The 14529-nt window shown below is 49.3% G+C and overlaps 1 protein-coding gene across 1 annotated transcript; it reads right to left on the reverse strand.

Annotated features, from left to right (window-relative positions):
• Positions 1-434: 434 nt before the first annotated feature.
• LOC133345846 (MARVEL domain-containing protein 3-like) lies at positions 435-9452 on the reverse strand. The gene is made up of 4 exons (XM_061556867.1): positions 9166-9452; positions 4609-5186; positions 2921-3069; positions 435-2358 (listed from the first exon to the last, which is right to left on the reverse strand). Exons 2-4 carry the CDS (start codon positions 5180-5182, stop codon positions 1861-1863), a joined length of 1221 nt encoding a protein of 406 aa, XP_061412851.1. The 5' UTR covers positions 5183-5186; positions 9166-9452; the 3' UTR covers positions 435-1860.
• Between the last annotated feature and the right edge of the window lie 5077 nt (positions 9453-14529).

Here is a 14529-nt window from a genome sequence, read left to right on the forward strand (position 1 = left end):
GGGTCACGAAAGGGCTATAGGGGAGGGACGGGATGGAGTGGAGGGACGAGGAAGGGAATGGGCCACGGAGAAGAGGTGAAGCTTGGAGAGAGCAACAAAAGCAGGCTAAGTATGGGGTCCGCTTAATGTACAGGGGCAGTTTATTCCAGTGGAAGGGCGCAAGGAAGGAGAAATATATATTTTTAGGTATGAGAGGAAACTGAGAACCCGAGGAAACCCATGTTCAACACACATGGCTAAAAATCACAAAATCAAGTATTCTAAATGTCTTCACTCCTGCAATTGCATTGGCAAATTGTGATGCTTCTCAATGACCACTGGGAGGCGATGTTAAATAGAGCACAAACATTATTCTGCAAAATATTGATGCAGTACAGTACTATGTTTAAGTAAAAGAATCCATAACCATATATTGATTACTAACTCAGTTTAACTATAGTTTCATCGTATACATTTATTTTAGACATGCAGCACTGTGTTCAGTAAACTTACTGGTATTACAGTTTGCTTATAAAAAACATCCTACATTGTAAAATATATTGTAACTTTATTTAAAAACATCATGGAAAAGGTCATAATTAAGAGTGCATTGTGTAAACAATAAAATTACACCGGGCCACGCATAACAGGTCTTGTTTGTTTCAAGTATCATGTACCAATAATGCAAGTGTAGCATGGACAAATTACCTGCATTAATGAAGAATCATTTATCAGAAGAGACTAGAGTCTGTAAATGTTATTTATAGGGTATATTGGGTAGCTGAAAAGCCTAGGAGTCAAGTTTTAGATTGACCAATGTCCACACTTTTGACCAGAGCAAGAAAACGTGAACATTAATATCGTCCGCCATCATATTTTTTTCAATAAATGTTTATAAGTGAATTCACATGTAATTCGTGCATTGCAGCAGGACAAGAATTGAATCACAAGATACAGACAGTAGTGGAGATTCTGAATTCAATACAAAATTCTAAAACACCATAATGAATATACCCCGAGGCGTTCACAGCCTGTGTATCAGCGTGTAATTTAAAATTCACTTAACTTTAACTCGTTTCTGCATTTAGATATAAATTACATATACATATAGACGGCATTAATGTAAGCTGAATATAACAGGTTCAGTCACTAAACACCAAGGCCATCAAGGTACAACAATTAAAAATAACTGGAACGGCAATATAAAAAAATCTGTACACAAATACCAGTGGGCGATTACTTGAATGTTATCCGAATTGACAGCAGCTTTGCAACCAGAAGTGCTCTCTAACAGAGAAGAATAAGTCTTTGCAACAGTCAGTGTAGCCAATGTCTGTCCAACAATAAACGAATCCACTTAGAGGCACATTGTACTTGATATGATTCGTCCAAATGAATGTTTCCACAATTCACTGCTTATGGACTATATCTGACCATTTGATATCATCATAGTTTACGGTGATACAAAATACGAATTTCTTACATCTGATCACTAACTTTGCCAATGTAAGCGTGTGCACATATTTATGTACCGTCTTTTTATATATTACGAGACCAATTTAATAAGGCTCAGCATAAATAATCCGACTCGTATATCCTGCATGTGCTCTGGTAACGCTCGCAAAGCCATTTGGGTATGGTACCATAACATCTTTAAACTAAGCGTATGTTGACATTAAATTCATCCCATTGATGTGCCCTTCGCCATGGGGGAGTTTTAAATGTTTTTTTAGCCTTTTCTCCCCAATGTTTATCCTGACTGTGCTATCAGTGTGTGAGGAGACAAAAACAATCCTCTCCCGATCTCTTGCAGTGCAACCCTTCACGTTCGAGAATGGCCCCACTCAAACGGGTAGCTCGTAACTACTTTGCGAGACCGCTTCATGTGACGTACGCAGAAGCTGCGACAGGGCCCATGGCCGTGTCGTCCTCGTTACCTTCAGCAACCTTTTGCCGGCGTGCCTCTCTGAAGTCGCTCACGCACACGTAGATGCTGATGAGGTAGGAGATCGCTAGCAGGAGCGCAAACGCACCCGCCATGATCTCGGTGGCGTGCAAAACGCATGTGGAGGTGTAATTTCTGCTCGCCAGCATATCGGAGCGATCCTTGCACACCTGCGTGCCGTACACCTGCTCGATGTTGTAGTGCAGGTAAAATGCTACTGCGGGGATCAAACCCAGGCCGTATATGAGACTCACAAGTGCCTCAAAGAGGAGCCAGCCGCATGCCCGCCGCTCAATGTGCAGAAGCCCGAGGACTATGAACAATAACGACAACCCCATCGCAGGCAGAACCACAGCCAGTGTGAGGTTTACTGCTGGCGTCTTCAGCGCATTATACTTCAAATCCAGGTCGTTGAGTCTCTCAGCATCCTTGCCCTACACACAGAGGGTCCACATACTGTTAGCTTGGAGGTTTTTATTACTTCCCACTCTGCAGGCCAGACTTTGAATCCACATCTTTCAAATGGTGTGTGCGCACTGGAAATATGTTAAAAGTATCAAGTAATGAACTATAAATTGATAAGCCACAAATGCTTGTCAGTAATTTTGAGTTGTGCAACCATAGAAAATGATTTTCATGATCTGACATCAACAGTTTGGGCAATTCACCAGCACTGGGTCAAGCAGGCCTGGCTGGTGAGGAGGCACTTCATGTTGAAATCGGTCAAGCATTGGCTTGTGTTGAACCAATGCTGCTGATATTACGCACTCTCAGAATGCCATGTGGCTCATGGGATAAGTAACTAAAAAAACTTCAATGCTTTTCAGTGAATGGAAAGATACGTGAAAGAGGTGTATTGTTGTATTATTTAGCTTGGGAAATGCTGGTCTATGGGGATCTGAGAGGAGAACAAGACCCCCCCACCCACCCCCCTTGTCTGCAACACAAGGTGGTGCTGGCGGACGTGTGAGTACAGGGTGCGTGCAGACTGCGCACCGTGAAGCCGCTGTAGGCGTAACCCAGGCTGTAGTAGTAGACTCCGCCAAGGTCGCCCAGGCTCAGGTAGCCGGGCGAAGCACTCTGCGAGGCAGCTGCAAGGACTGCGGACAGGATGGACAGCAGCACTTGTGTGGCCTGCAGTATCCCTGGTGGAGGGCACAGCCGCCAATAGAATAGAGCAAGATACAATCGTGTCAATAGAACATGCAGCGCAATCGTATCCGGAAATTTATTTGCATGCTACACACTTATGGCTTTGCAGTTATATGGCACATTTTTTTTAAAATTGGAAATTCTAAGCATCATTGATTCATGTTGAGAATTAACAACTCATCTGCAGACAAAAGTTTGGATGCTGATGTTCAGTTTTGATTGGTGACTCAGACATGCTAAGACAATGTTTTATTGCTTTTATCTTTCAGAAATATTCCAATTCTTGTGAGCCGTCAGACATAGAATGGGAGCTTTATTGTACGACACCTTATAGCCACAAGTTGTGGAACCTGGATGATGTGACAAGATTTTTTTTTTCATAGCCATGAATTCCATACCTTACAAAACCACTAGAATAAGCACTATTAAGGAGTGCAGATGAGCAAGTCATTTGGCCCATACCGACATGCAGAATATTTTCAAATCCAGCTCTCAGAAATGGACGATAAAAAAATAACAGCTGAATTTAATGTTGCGCCAGAATACAATAACTCGACGGATGCAATAATCTTGTTAAACACAATAACCTCAACTTGCATGGCTGACCAGAGTTTGAACGTGGCTAAATGCCGGAACATGCATTACTATAATCTAACAAGCTGGAAAGCTGCCTCTCATTTTATTTTTATTGACTAGATTTGCACAACTCTCCACTTAATGGGCACTCCCTGCTGTTAGCAACACACCAGCGAAAATGTGATCATCATTTCACAATATGTTTTCTGCACCTGTGTTTTAGGAAACCAAGCTTCTCGTTATTGAACATTATTTGGTGCTTTATTTTTAATGGGGGACCCAGCTGAGATCAGCAATATGCTACACGAGAACTTGTTTTTATTATTCTGGTGGCCACCTAGGGGCTTTAACCCTGGACCTGCATTGGCTCATCTTCAAAACAGGCATCAATTCCTAGGGACATTAAGTCCTTCCGTGTCCAATGCGGTATTTTTTATATTAAATAAATATCATTATTAATAATCACAGGTAACACTTTTGAATATTTCCTGCAGTAAGCGAATTGGAAGTTTCCTGGATGTGGAGAAATGCAATAGCACACTCATCTTTGCAACGCACAAGCACTTGCTGTTCAAAAGATAAAGGAGATCCCTCTGCAGTGTAATTGATGCTGTGCATGGGTGCATCCAATGTCTTCGCCATAAGGTACATGTGTACAATTGAAAGGCATGCGTCTGTTACAATTTACTGTGTATGGCATTTTCCAAGTGTACTAAAATGGCCTGGGGACATTGTTGGAAAAACCAAACACATTTAAGATGTATCTGGATATTAAATTAACAACACATACGTAAATATATTACATATTGCGTTCCGCCAAGTATCAGACATTACGGCAAAACTGACAACTTGGTGATGTAAACAGGATGAACATGATGATATCTTTTGGAGTATTACAATGTTGAAAGTACAAATATCCAAAAGTAAAAATGGCATTGAGATGTATGCAGGCCTACCTCTCCGCGTGGCCAGGTACTTGAGCTTGGCAAAGTAGTAAGCTGCCCATGACACTTCTTTCTGGTAGTAATACTCCTCGGGGATTGTGGGTGGGTCAGCAGCTACAGGCTCCACGTAACGGCCATTGTCACGATAGGCAGGCGGCTCGGCCCTCTCCCGGTCATTCCTCGGCGGATCTCTGCTCACCCGCTCCCTCTCTGTGTAGTTGTCCTGGTCTCTGTACGTGTCTCGACCACGGTAGTTGTCTTGGTTCCTGTCGTAGCCTCGGTCTCGGTACTGGTCTCGGTATTTGTCTCGGTCTCTGCCCACGTCTTGGTCCCGGTAGCCATCTCTGTCGCCGTAGGCGTCTCTGTGCCCGTAGTCGTCTCTGCGGTAGTTCTCTCGGTCTCCATACTTGTCCCGGTCTCTGCGCACATCTTTGTCCCGGTAGCCGTCTCTGTCGCCGTAGTCATCTCTGTTCCGGTAGGCATCTTTATCTCGGTCCCTGTACTTGTCCGAGTTCCCATGTGCGTCTCTGTCCCGGTAGTTTTTCTGGTCTCGACCTCTTGCACTCTTACCAGCGTACTCCGTCATGTTTCTAGAGGTTGCGTTTTCAAAAGATAATGGTCACAGCTCAAATTATCTAAACAATAATTGTGGAGTAGGTGCTTCTTCAAATAATTTAACAGGTTTTGATTCATTCGCATAAATCAAAAGCACATGACTCGCATAAAGAAAATAAGACATACATTTATAGGACATTGTAACATTTTAAGTTTGGATGAATAGGGGCAGTCCATCACTAAAAAGTCTACGTATTTCCCAATGGCTAGTACACTGTTCACTGAGCCAGTGTGGATATACAGTACAGTCGTAAACGATTTGATTCATTTAGCATCCTTGTAATAGTAGTTTTGTTGTGGTTGATTCATAATAACATTGGATTTTATTCACATATGATGACCTATTGAGACAAAATCTCTATTTAAAGGGTGACCTGGATCAACAAGTTATTTAAAAAAAAGTATAGTATCTATATACATGTATAAGGGAATTACCAAGGAAAATGCAGTTACACATCAGCATTAAACACAACGATCAATACCTGTAACAATGCTGTGCAGATGCTATAACCCACATAATATTTAAGTTAAAAAGTCAAAAGTGACTAAATGCACATCTTCCTTGTCAGTTCTGAGCCAATGGTGTAAATTCCACGTTTGTATGGCAGAGTGGGTTAACTGTTGGTTTTTCATGAAGGGCCGCTCACGTGGGTAGGACGATGTGCGAAGTTCATCGACTGGGAATTAAATCAAATAGCCACTCAACCAAAATTCCACTTGCCAACATTTTAACTACAGAAACCGTACATTTCAAAAACACGTTTTTAATATACATTGTTTCTACACACCGAATAGTCTTCAAGACAAGAATGTCACGTGCAAACATTTACACCCAACTGCAGTTTGGCAATACAAAGCTAAATCTGGCATGTGATCAATTACATGTCATAATCTAATCACATGTACTCATGGGGTCTGACAGTACTTCCATTATAGCAGTTTATGGTTTTACAGTTATTATGCAATCTATTTTCATCCAGTGTTTAAAAATTGATTCTTGCCAAGGAAACAAGACCAGATATAGTCATGATGATTTTCCTCTGAAGCTAAATAACGATCATGGATATTTTTTCTGCAGTACAGCGATTTATCCTAAAGAGTGAACAACTGCGAGTGTGGAAATGCAACTCAAAACTACGGCCCATATGTAAACTCCTACAATCTGCACTCCCTTCAACGAAGGAGGAATAACAAAACTTAAACGAACTATCTCCCGAAGCCCCTCTCTTCGTGGTTAGCAGATATCGACATTGGCTTTTAGCTCCTAAAAATATTGCCATACGCATGAATAGAAAGCACCTAATAAATATGGTCAAACCCACAAGCCGTTTCATACATTCTGTACAACTTACAGGAGTACATAGTTCCGGCAAACTTGTTTCCTGTTAATGTAGCAGGTTAAGACTCAACTGCAAGGGATAACAATCGAAGAGCATCAATGTGAATTTTAGGTTTTGGTTACACAAGCGTTCCCTGTTCTGTAACATTTACAATACGGATCAGACTGCTGGCGTCATTAAAACTGTCCTGTGGTTTGAGTGGCTGGGTTATATTTATGACAAGTCAAATGTCAAATGCACCAGGGTCTGGGTATTCATTTATTTATTATAAGACGGTATAACTCAGCCACTCATAAACTACTGTTACAGTACAGTATGTATTTTGCTTACCTTTCCTATACTTTGCACTCAAATCGTTTTCTTTATATTTTTTGTTAACTTTTTGACATCGGATTTCTCTAGGATAAATAAACGTTCTGATTCTGAGTATGTAAAAACAACAACACACAAGGGGATCCCATGCTCCTAAACACATTCGGGTCAGCTACATTCTAATGACCTAAACCAAAGGTTGAAATTCCACATTCTTATGGCGGGGTCTAGACGAACCATAGAATTCTAGATTTGAAGCTGCATCACTTGATACAGCAAATCTGGCTGTGACGGTCCCACCTGATGACGGAGACTTGTGTTGCCTCCGAAACGTCGTGATTTTATTGTTTTATTTTTATTAATTTTTATTTAATTTTTTACCTACGTGACTTTACCGAAAGAACTAAGAGTATGAACATAGAATTCACATTCCGAGCAGCATTCGTAGTGGAAACCCACAAAAAAAGCAAAAATATTTTGCTTCTACTGTCATGTACAGTGGCTAGTTTACTTGTAAATTCACTGGTGAGTTCTTATCAACAACCCAAGCCTGCCCCCTTTAACAGGTTTGCCCGAGTCGTCATCAACATTCTTCACAAAAACCTGTTTAATGTTCATGACATTCTGTGTTACACCTTCCTCCCGACACCACCCCAAACCACCACCACCCCAAACCACCACCCCCCCAAACCACCACCACCACCCCAAACCACCACCACCCCAAACCACCACCACCATCCCAAACCACCACCACCATCACAAACCACCACCACCCCAAACCACCACCACCACCACCCCAAACCCACCACCACCCCAAACCACCACCACCCCAAACCACTACCACCACCCCTGGCAACACCGGCGACACTGTCAGCCACATGTCACGTTTCACAGTTCGCTGCGATCATTTTTGACGGAGTTTAAAAAGCTATAGATTCTTCTTGGAACTCTACCGGGCAGTACGTTCCACTGGGCGAAGACATGCTTGCGGCAACTCCGTCCCTCGGCTGGCCTGGGAACGCTTGGGAATTCCCCCCAGGAAGAGCTAGAGTGGAGTATATAGTAGTATATAATGTAGTGTATAGTGTAGTAGTGTATATTAATGTAGAACTATCGTCTGTCGCCAAGGAAAGGGAGGTCTGGACCGCCACGACTGAACATGCTGCCGCCACGACCCTCACCAGGCGAAGCATATTGAGACACAAACGAACGATAGGAGTCACTAAGCAGGTGATGAGCCTGGTTTAATAGTGGTGGATGGGTGATCACCATGCGCACCAAACATGTTTTCACAGGCTACTTTGGCGCTACGTTAGGGCCAGTGTAACAAGATTAATTGCTTATGCTCCACCACCCCACTCTTCTTCAATCACCCAAACTGACCAGCTTGGTGAAGTATGGTCAACTAACCCATCCCTCACCTACCATGACCAGCAGGACGTGAAGACGGTCTCTCATTCGCGCGATTTGGCTACGTACGGTGTGAAAGAAGTTCAACATGAGATGCGTACACATACGTCCGGCAGTGGATTGGCTATTGACGTCTGCCGTCCGGGTGGCCCTTGTTAAAGGAGCTTCCTAGTTCAATGGCCTTTACCCACTGGGAAGTGAACTTCTGATCTGACCGATGTTAGACGATCTACGGTGCTGGAGTCTTGTCCCGCCTGTATGCACACTGCCCCACCAGAGTGGTGAAGTATGGCCAAACTAACCCCATCATCGTCAGCCACGAGGGCACGAAAGCGACACGCTTCGAGACTTTGTTGTTTCCGGAGTTCGTCAACGCAACACTGATGGCGGAAAACGCAACAACAACAACGCCACCACCACCACCACCAAGACTGTGGTTGTGGCGTGTGGCACACTCAGCCCGCAGAGTTTAGTCAAACACACACACACAGCCAAGACACTCCATTAACAAACACAATGGGTTTACACCAAACTCTATTCGGTGTGGTTTCAGCTTCGTTCATAAAGTCACTTTAAGATGTTTTCTTGTTCATGTTTTTTGTTTGTTGCGGTTGCAACCGATTCAAGAGCCCAATGGCTCACAGGGCTACACCAAATAAATGAAAACAAATGAAACAAACCGCTAGGGAGGAGAAAAAAAAAGAATCACTGCCATTGTCTGAGATGATGGCGCACGATGGGCCCCTTCTCGCCCACGAGTGGAACGATGGCCCACGGGTCTTGTTTGGACCACCAATATTTATCAACCACAACTACAACCGATAAATAACCCCACGCCACGACAAACGAACAGTGCAAGTGGGCCTGAATCAGACGGTGGCCTGGAACGAACCTCAGAGATCCAAGCCGGAGTGAAAGAAGCCTCGGAGTTTCCTCGACACGGCCACCGACTCGCCCACACCACCACCAGGTGCTCCCACCCCCCCAGGTGCCTGCCACTGACGCTGCCCACGGAAGGCGATGTCCGCAGCGAAGACGGCACCGAAGGTTTTAACCCGTGAGATGATGGGCACGACAGACGTAACCACGGTGGTGGTGTTGTTGTTCTTCGTGTTGTTGTTGTTGATCGAAGGGATATCAGCCGAGTCGGTCGCAAGACGGCACCTAGGAAGTCTTCGCTGCACCTGGGACGCGGCACGCCTCTCTGGCTCCTCCCCCCCCCCGCATCCCCCCCCCGGCTCCCCCCCCCTGGCTCCCCCCCCGGCCCCCCCCCGGCTCCCCCACCCCCTGGCTCCCCCCCCCCGCATCCCCCCCCCTGGCCCCCCCGCATCCCCCCCCCGGCTCCCCCCCCCGGCCCCCCCCCCGGCTCCCCCCCCCCGCATCCCCCCCCCCGGCTCCCCCCCCCCTGGCCCCCCCCTCCCGGCTCCTCCCCCTGCACCCCGAAGTAAAGTTCCCCCGTGTAGCCTCGCCAGGCTGCTGAGGAAAGTGCGGTGAGCGAGGAGCATGAAGGCCGGCACGGCTGCCCCGTGTTGATGGTTTTCCACGGTACCGGGCACTCGGTTTTTGGTTTTTTTAAAGGCCGAGTCGACCTAGGGGCGGCCCACGACGGGTTCAGAGATTCGCTGTCACTGTTATTGGGGTCGTGAGCGAGAAATGGAATTCGGGGCGCGCTGGGTTCACAGAGCAGTCCCCCTACCACCACTGCGCCATCGCTCCAATTAGGGGCCGTCCATAAATGACGTCACGCGATTTTGGACGATTTTTTACCCCCCCCCCCCTTCATCACACGGCGTCACAAAAAGTCAGACCCCCCCCTCAAATATGACGTCACAAAGCTCTGCCCCTCCCCCCCAAAAATAAAACATGCTTCAAATCGCTTTAAACTATTGTCATGGTAATGCGTATTTAATGTGGCGCTGCACTCTGATGTTGTAGGAGAAAACATTTATTAAAATGTCTATTTAATTAACTAGAACGTTTCGTCTATATTTATTTAAAGTTGATCATTTTGATGTGACGTCACATTTCTCAACCCCCCGCCCCCTTGTCACACATCGTCACACATTTCTGACCCCCCCCCCCCCAGGTGCGTGACGTCATTTATGGACGGCCCCTTACACATTTGAGCGCAGAGATATTGTCATTCACCTTTGGTTCTTTCGGTAACGTCACGTAGATAGAAAAAAAATAACTAATAAATCACGACGTTTCGATAGCAACACAAGCTATCGTTCTCAGGTGAAAATAAATAAATAAAACAGCAGGCGGACTAATGAGGAGGAAATGTAGCGAGAGAGCTATGACAACCAAGGGTTATACTGGTAGGAACCTCCTGGTTACTGTGGTGCCACAACGACGGGGCCGCTCTGCCGAACCAGGGAGCCGCCCGGCTTCCCCCACCGCACTGCCCCCCATCACCCGCCCCACATAAGCACACACCCGCACGCATTCCCCCCCCCCCATAGAGCTGGAAGGGAAGGTCACCTGATCGACCGGTTTTTATCCGAGAGACCCTTATCGGGATTAATTCTCACGGTTTCCGGCGATCAGGGAATTGGATGACCTCCCCGTGCTACGTGGCACCGCGGCGCTGCGGCCGGCCTTAATATGGTAGGTCGTGGCGTGGGGCATTCGGCCACCGCGGTTGAGGCGCATTTCCCCCCACACACACTCCCACGGGTCGACGGGGCGAGCAGGGGAGGCACGGGACAGCATGAATAGCGGGGTCACAGGGGCTGTTGCGCATAGTCATGGAGGGTTGGGATAATTGCGCTTGAGCGCGCAAGCCCCATTGGTAGGAAGGGTAAGGGAGTAATTAGGATTTACGCCTTGCACGCAGCACACTGATTAGCATATCAACAGCGCCTGGGGACTGCCGTGCGCGGGCTTGGGGTGCACGAGCCCATTGTTCAGCGCAGCATCCCCTTTGGGAGGTAGGGAGGATAAATAGAGGAGCGCAGAGGGGAAATCGCTCTCTTACTCCAGCGCCAGGCGACCAGACGCAGCTCGAGCCAGCGACCCGGACGTCCGTGCGACGCACCGAGGCACGCGGTTAACAGAAGGATCAGCGGACCGCCGTGGACACTTAACAGTGAGTAAGAAGGGGAATTAGAATCATAGCCGATAAATAGGGAATAGGTACAGGTTTAGTGGAATAGGCCAGCCTCGTCGACTCACTGATTCAACATCAATTCGCAGGTGGCATATAATAAATCATTAATAGCGAAGCGTGGTCTCGCGTGATCTTGTCGTGCAGTGTGAGCGTGTGGGTGCGCTGTGTGCACAGTGGTTCGCCACGTGAGTGAGCGCTGCGCGGAGCTGAGCGCGCGGGTTGCGTGTGGGAACGCGTGTGGTACTGTGTGTGCGTAAGCTCGCGGCGTGCGTAATCGGCGTACCCCAGGTGCGCGATTGTAACGTGAGCGGCCAGCGCGGCGCAGAGAAGCGCAAGAGTGAGTGCCGTACAGAGCTGTGTGTGTGGGTGTGCGCGTACGTAATTAACCATGCCTGCTACGCGGACCCGCGGTGGAGTGGAACCCTCGGGCGACGGCTCCCACACCATGGGTGAGGAACTTAGCAGCGGTTCGCTTAGCAGCGGGGGGGCGATTGATGATGCTAGCCCGGCCGTTAGCATTATCGAGGGAGGGATTTCGGGGGCTAGCGACCCCCACAAATTGGTGTCAGAAGCGGTACGGACCCCCGCGTTACCTCACGCTAAAATAAGACTAATATTTACCGGCCGGGGGGCCCCTTCGTGGAAGGCATTCGCCCGCAATCTCTTAGGGGCCAAGGAAATTAATGGATGGACGGACGCGCAGGCAGTACGTCAACTTAATATGAATCTTGATGGGCGGGCAGCCGATTTTGTAGAAGCGTTACCCGCGAGCGCACAGACACAGCTAGAGGAGCTGATGCGCCGACTCGATCAGCGTTTTGGCACGCGTGACGAGGAGGAAGCAAAATCGGCCTTAGAGGCGCGCCGGCGCCAACCTGGCGAAGATCTACGTGATTACGCCGAGGATGTGCGTGAGTTAACAAAGATCGCACGCCCGGGGTACGCAACTGATGTTATTGAGGAACTGGCCGCCGAGAAAATCCAGCGGTACCTGTCTCGCACGGCGTGGTGGCAGCCAGACATGAGCTGCCCACGTCTTCCGTTTAACACCCTTGTCGAGCGCGCACGTAAGTGTGAAAGAATTCACAGCGAACGCGCGCAGCTCCGGGGGCTGGGACGAGAGCGCGCCATTGCGAGCCTGCTCTCGGAAGACGAGGAGGAGGGACAGGAGCTCGCGAGGACGGTAAGGGGCCGGGAAAGAGAGCCACAGAGACCCAGCGAGACGACCCCGGGGTGGGTAGCCGGGTTACAGGCCGGCATGGGAGATATGATAACCCAAGTAGGTGAGAGGGTAACTCACGTAGGTGAAAGGGTAACCCAGGTACGCGAGGAAGCAAATAAAAATATGACCAAACTGCAATCCTCCGTTGAGACCATCCGATCCGAAATGGGGGACCTACGCGCCACGGTGGGAGGGTTATCTGGGAGGGTAGCCCGACTAGAGGCGGAGGGTGGACAGCGGCGTAATGGGGGGGGAGGGAGCGGACAGGGGACCCGCTACGGAACCGCCCCCCCTCCCCGGGCATGTTATATGTGCGATCGCCGAGGGCATCTAGTGAGGGACTGTCCTGAAATCACCCGAGCGAGACAGACGCGGGGGTTAAACTCCAACGCCCCCTAGAGAGCGGACCAACTAGGGGTGCAATCGACGCGGTCCCGATACAAATGGACGATAATGAGAATAATGGCGAGCGAGTGATCTCCACACAGGTTCCAGCAACAACGCCCACGGAAACGGTGACTCCTGGCGACTGGCTACGGGAGCTGGTGGCGGGGATCACGGGGGCCACGTCGCTGGTGGAAGGGGAGGTTAACGGAGTGCGTACCCGAATCCTGCTGGACACGGGGGCGGTGGCCTCGCTCGTGAGCGCAGCGCACTGCAGCGCGATCGGGGTCGACGTGCGTCACCTGCAGGCACCGGACCGCGCGCTGCACACGGCGAGCGGAGCCGGAATGGGGCTGCTGGGGAGAGCCACCCTAGAGGTCCGCATAGGCAGTCAGGTGTGCACCCAGGAGTTCTACGTGTCGAGTGCGTTGTGTCACGAGTGTATCGCAGGTACCGACCTCTTAGAACGGCTGGGACTCAACGTGCAACCCCGCCAGCGATGCGCCACCATGGAGAGCAACGGCGAGCGGATACCGTTCCTGGGACGAGAACCGACGCGCCGCCGCTTTGCACCTGTGGCCGCTATCCTGACGACGGCAGTCACCATCGGCCCGCTCACCGAGATGCTGGTGCCGGTGGCAACATCCCCCACCGACCCCGCGCTCCGACCATCAGGGGAGGTAATGCTAACTCCTCACCCGGAGTTGGCAAAACGGTATGGGGTTGTGGGATCCGCCACGTTGGTAAACGCAGATGGGGACCGATTGTTTATGCGGATGTTTAACCCCCACAATACCCCGCGATACTGCGACGGCGCACCCCGATAGCCACAGTACACCCCCTGCACGCACGCCACTCTAACGACTCGGTGTTCGCACTCTGGGCTGAGGACCCCGGTCGTCCTGAGGGTGAGCAGGACCTGGCCTGGCGAGTCGGCCCGACTCCCCGAGCCGAGGTCGTTCCCCTGCTCGACGCGTTACATGTACCATGGGCGGACTTACCTAAGGGAGAGGCCGATCGGCTGCGCGAGTTACTGCGGGAGTATGCCGACGTGTTCAGCGAACACGACTCGGACGTGGGTCGGACCGACCTTGTTAAGCATCAAATTGACACCGGTGCAGCCCGACCCATCAAACTCCCTGCGTACCGAGTGGGCGCACCCGAACGCGTCCAAATCAAAGAGGCAGTTGGGGACATGCTTCGCGATAACATAATTCAGCCCTCGGCGAGCCCCTGGTCAGCCCCGGTGGTACTAGTAACGAAAAAGGATGGGTCAACCCGATTCTGCGTCGATTACCGTAAACTAAACGCAGTCACGCTCGGCGATGCCTTCCCCATACCTCGCATCGACGACACCTTCGACAGTCTCGCAGGAGCGCGGTATTTTTCCACCCTCGATCTGGCGTCCGGTTACTGGCAGGTGGAGATGACGGAGGAGGATCGGCCAAAAACAGCATTCACCACCCCGATGGGCCTGTTTGAGTTTCGAGTGTTGCCGTTCGGACTCACTAACGCGCCCGCGACGTTCCAGCGGTTGA

Source organism: Lethenteron reissneri, chromosome 23 (genome assembly GCF_015708825.2).
Source record: "Lethenteron reissneri isolate LAM-NWPU_2019-01 chromosome 23, ASM1570882v1, whole genome shotgun sequence".
NCBI lineage: Eukaryota > Metazoa > Chordata > Hyperoartia > Petromyzontiformes > Petromyzontidae > Lethenteron > Lethenteron reissneri.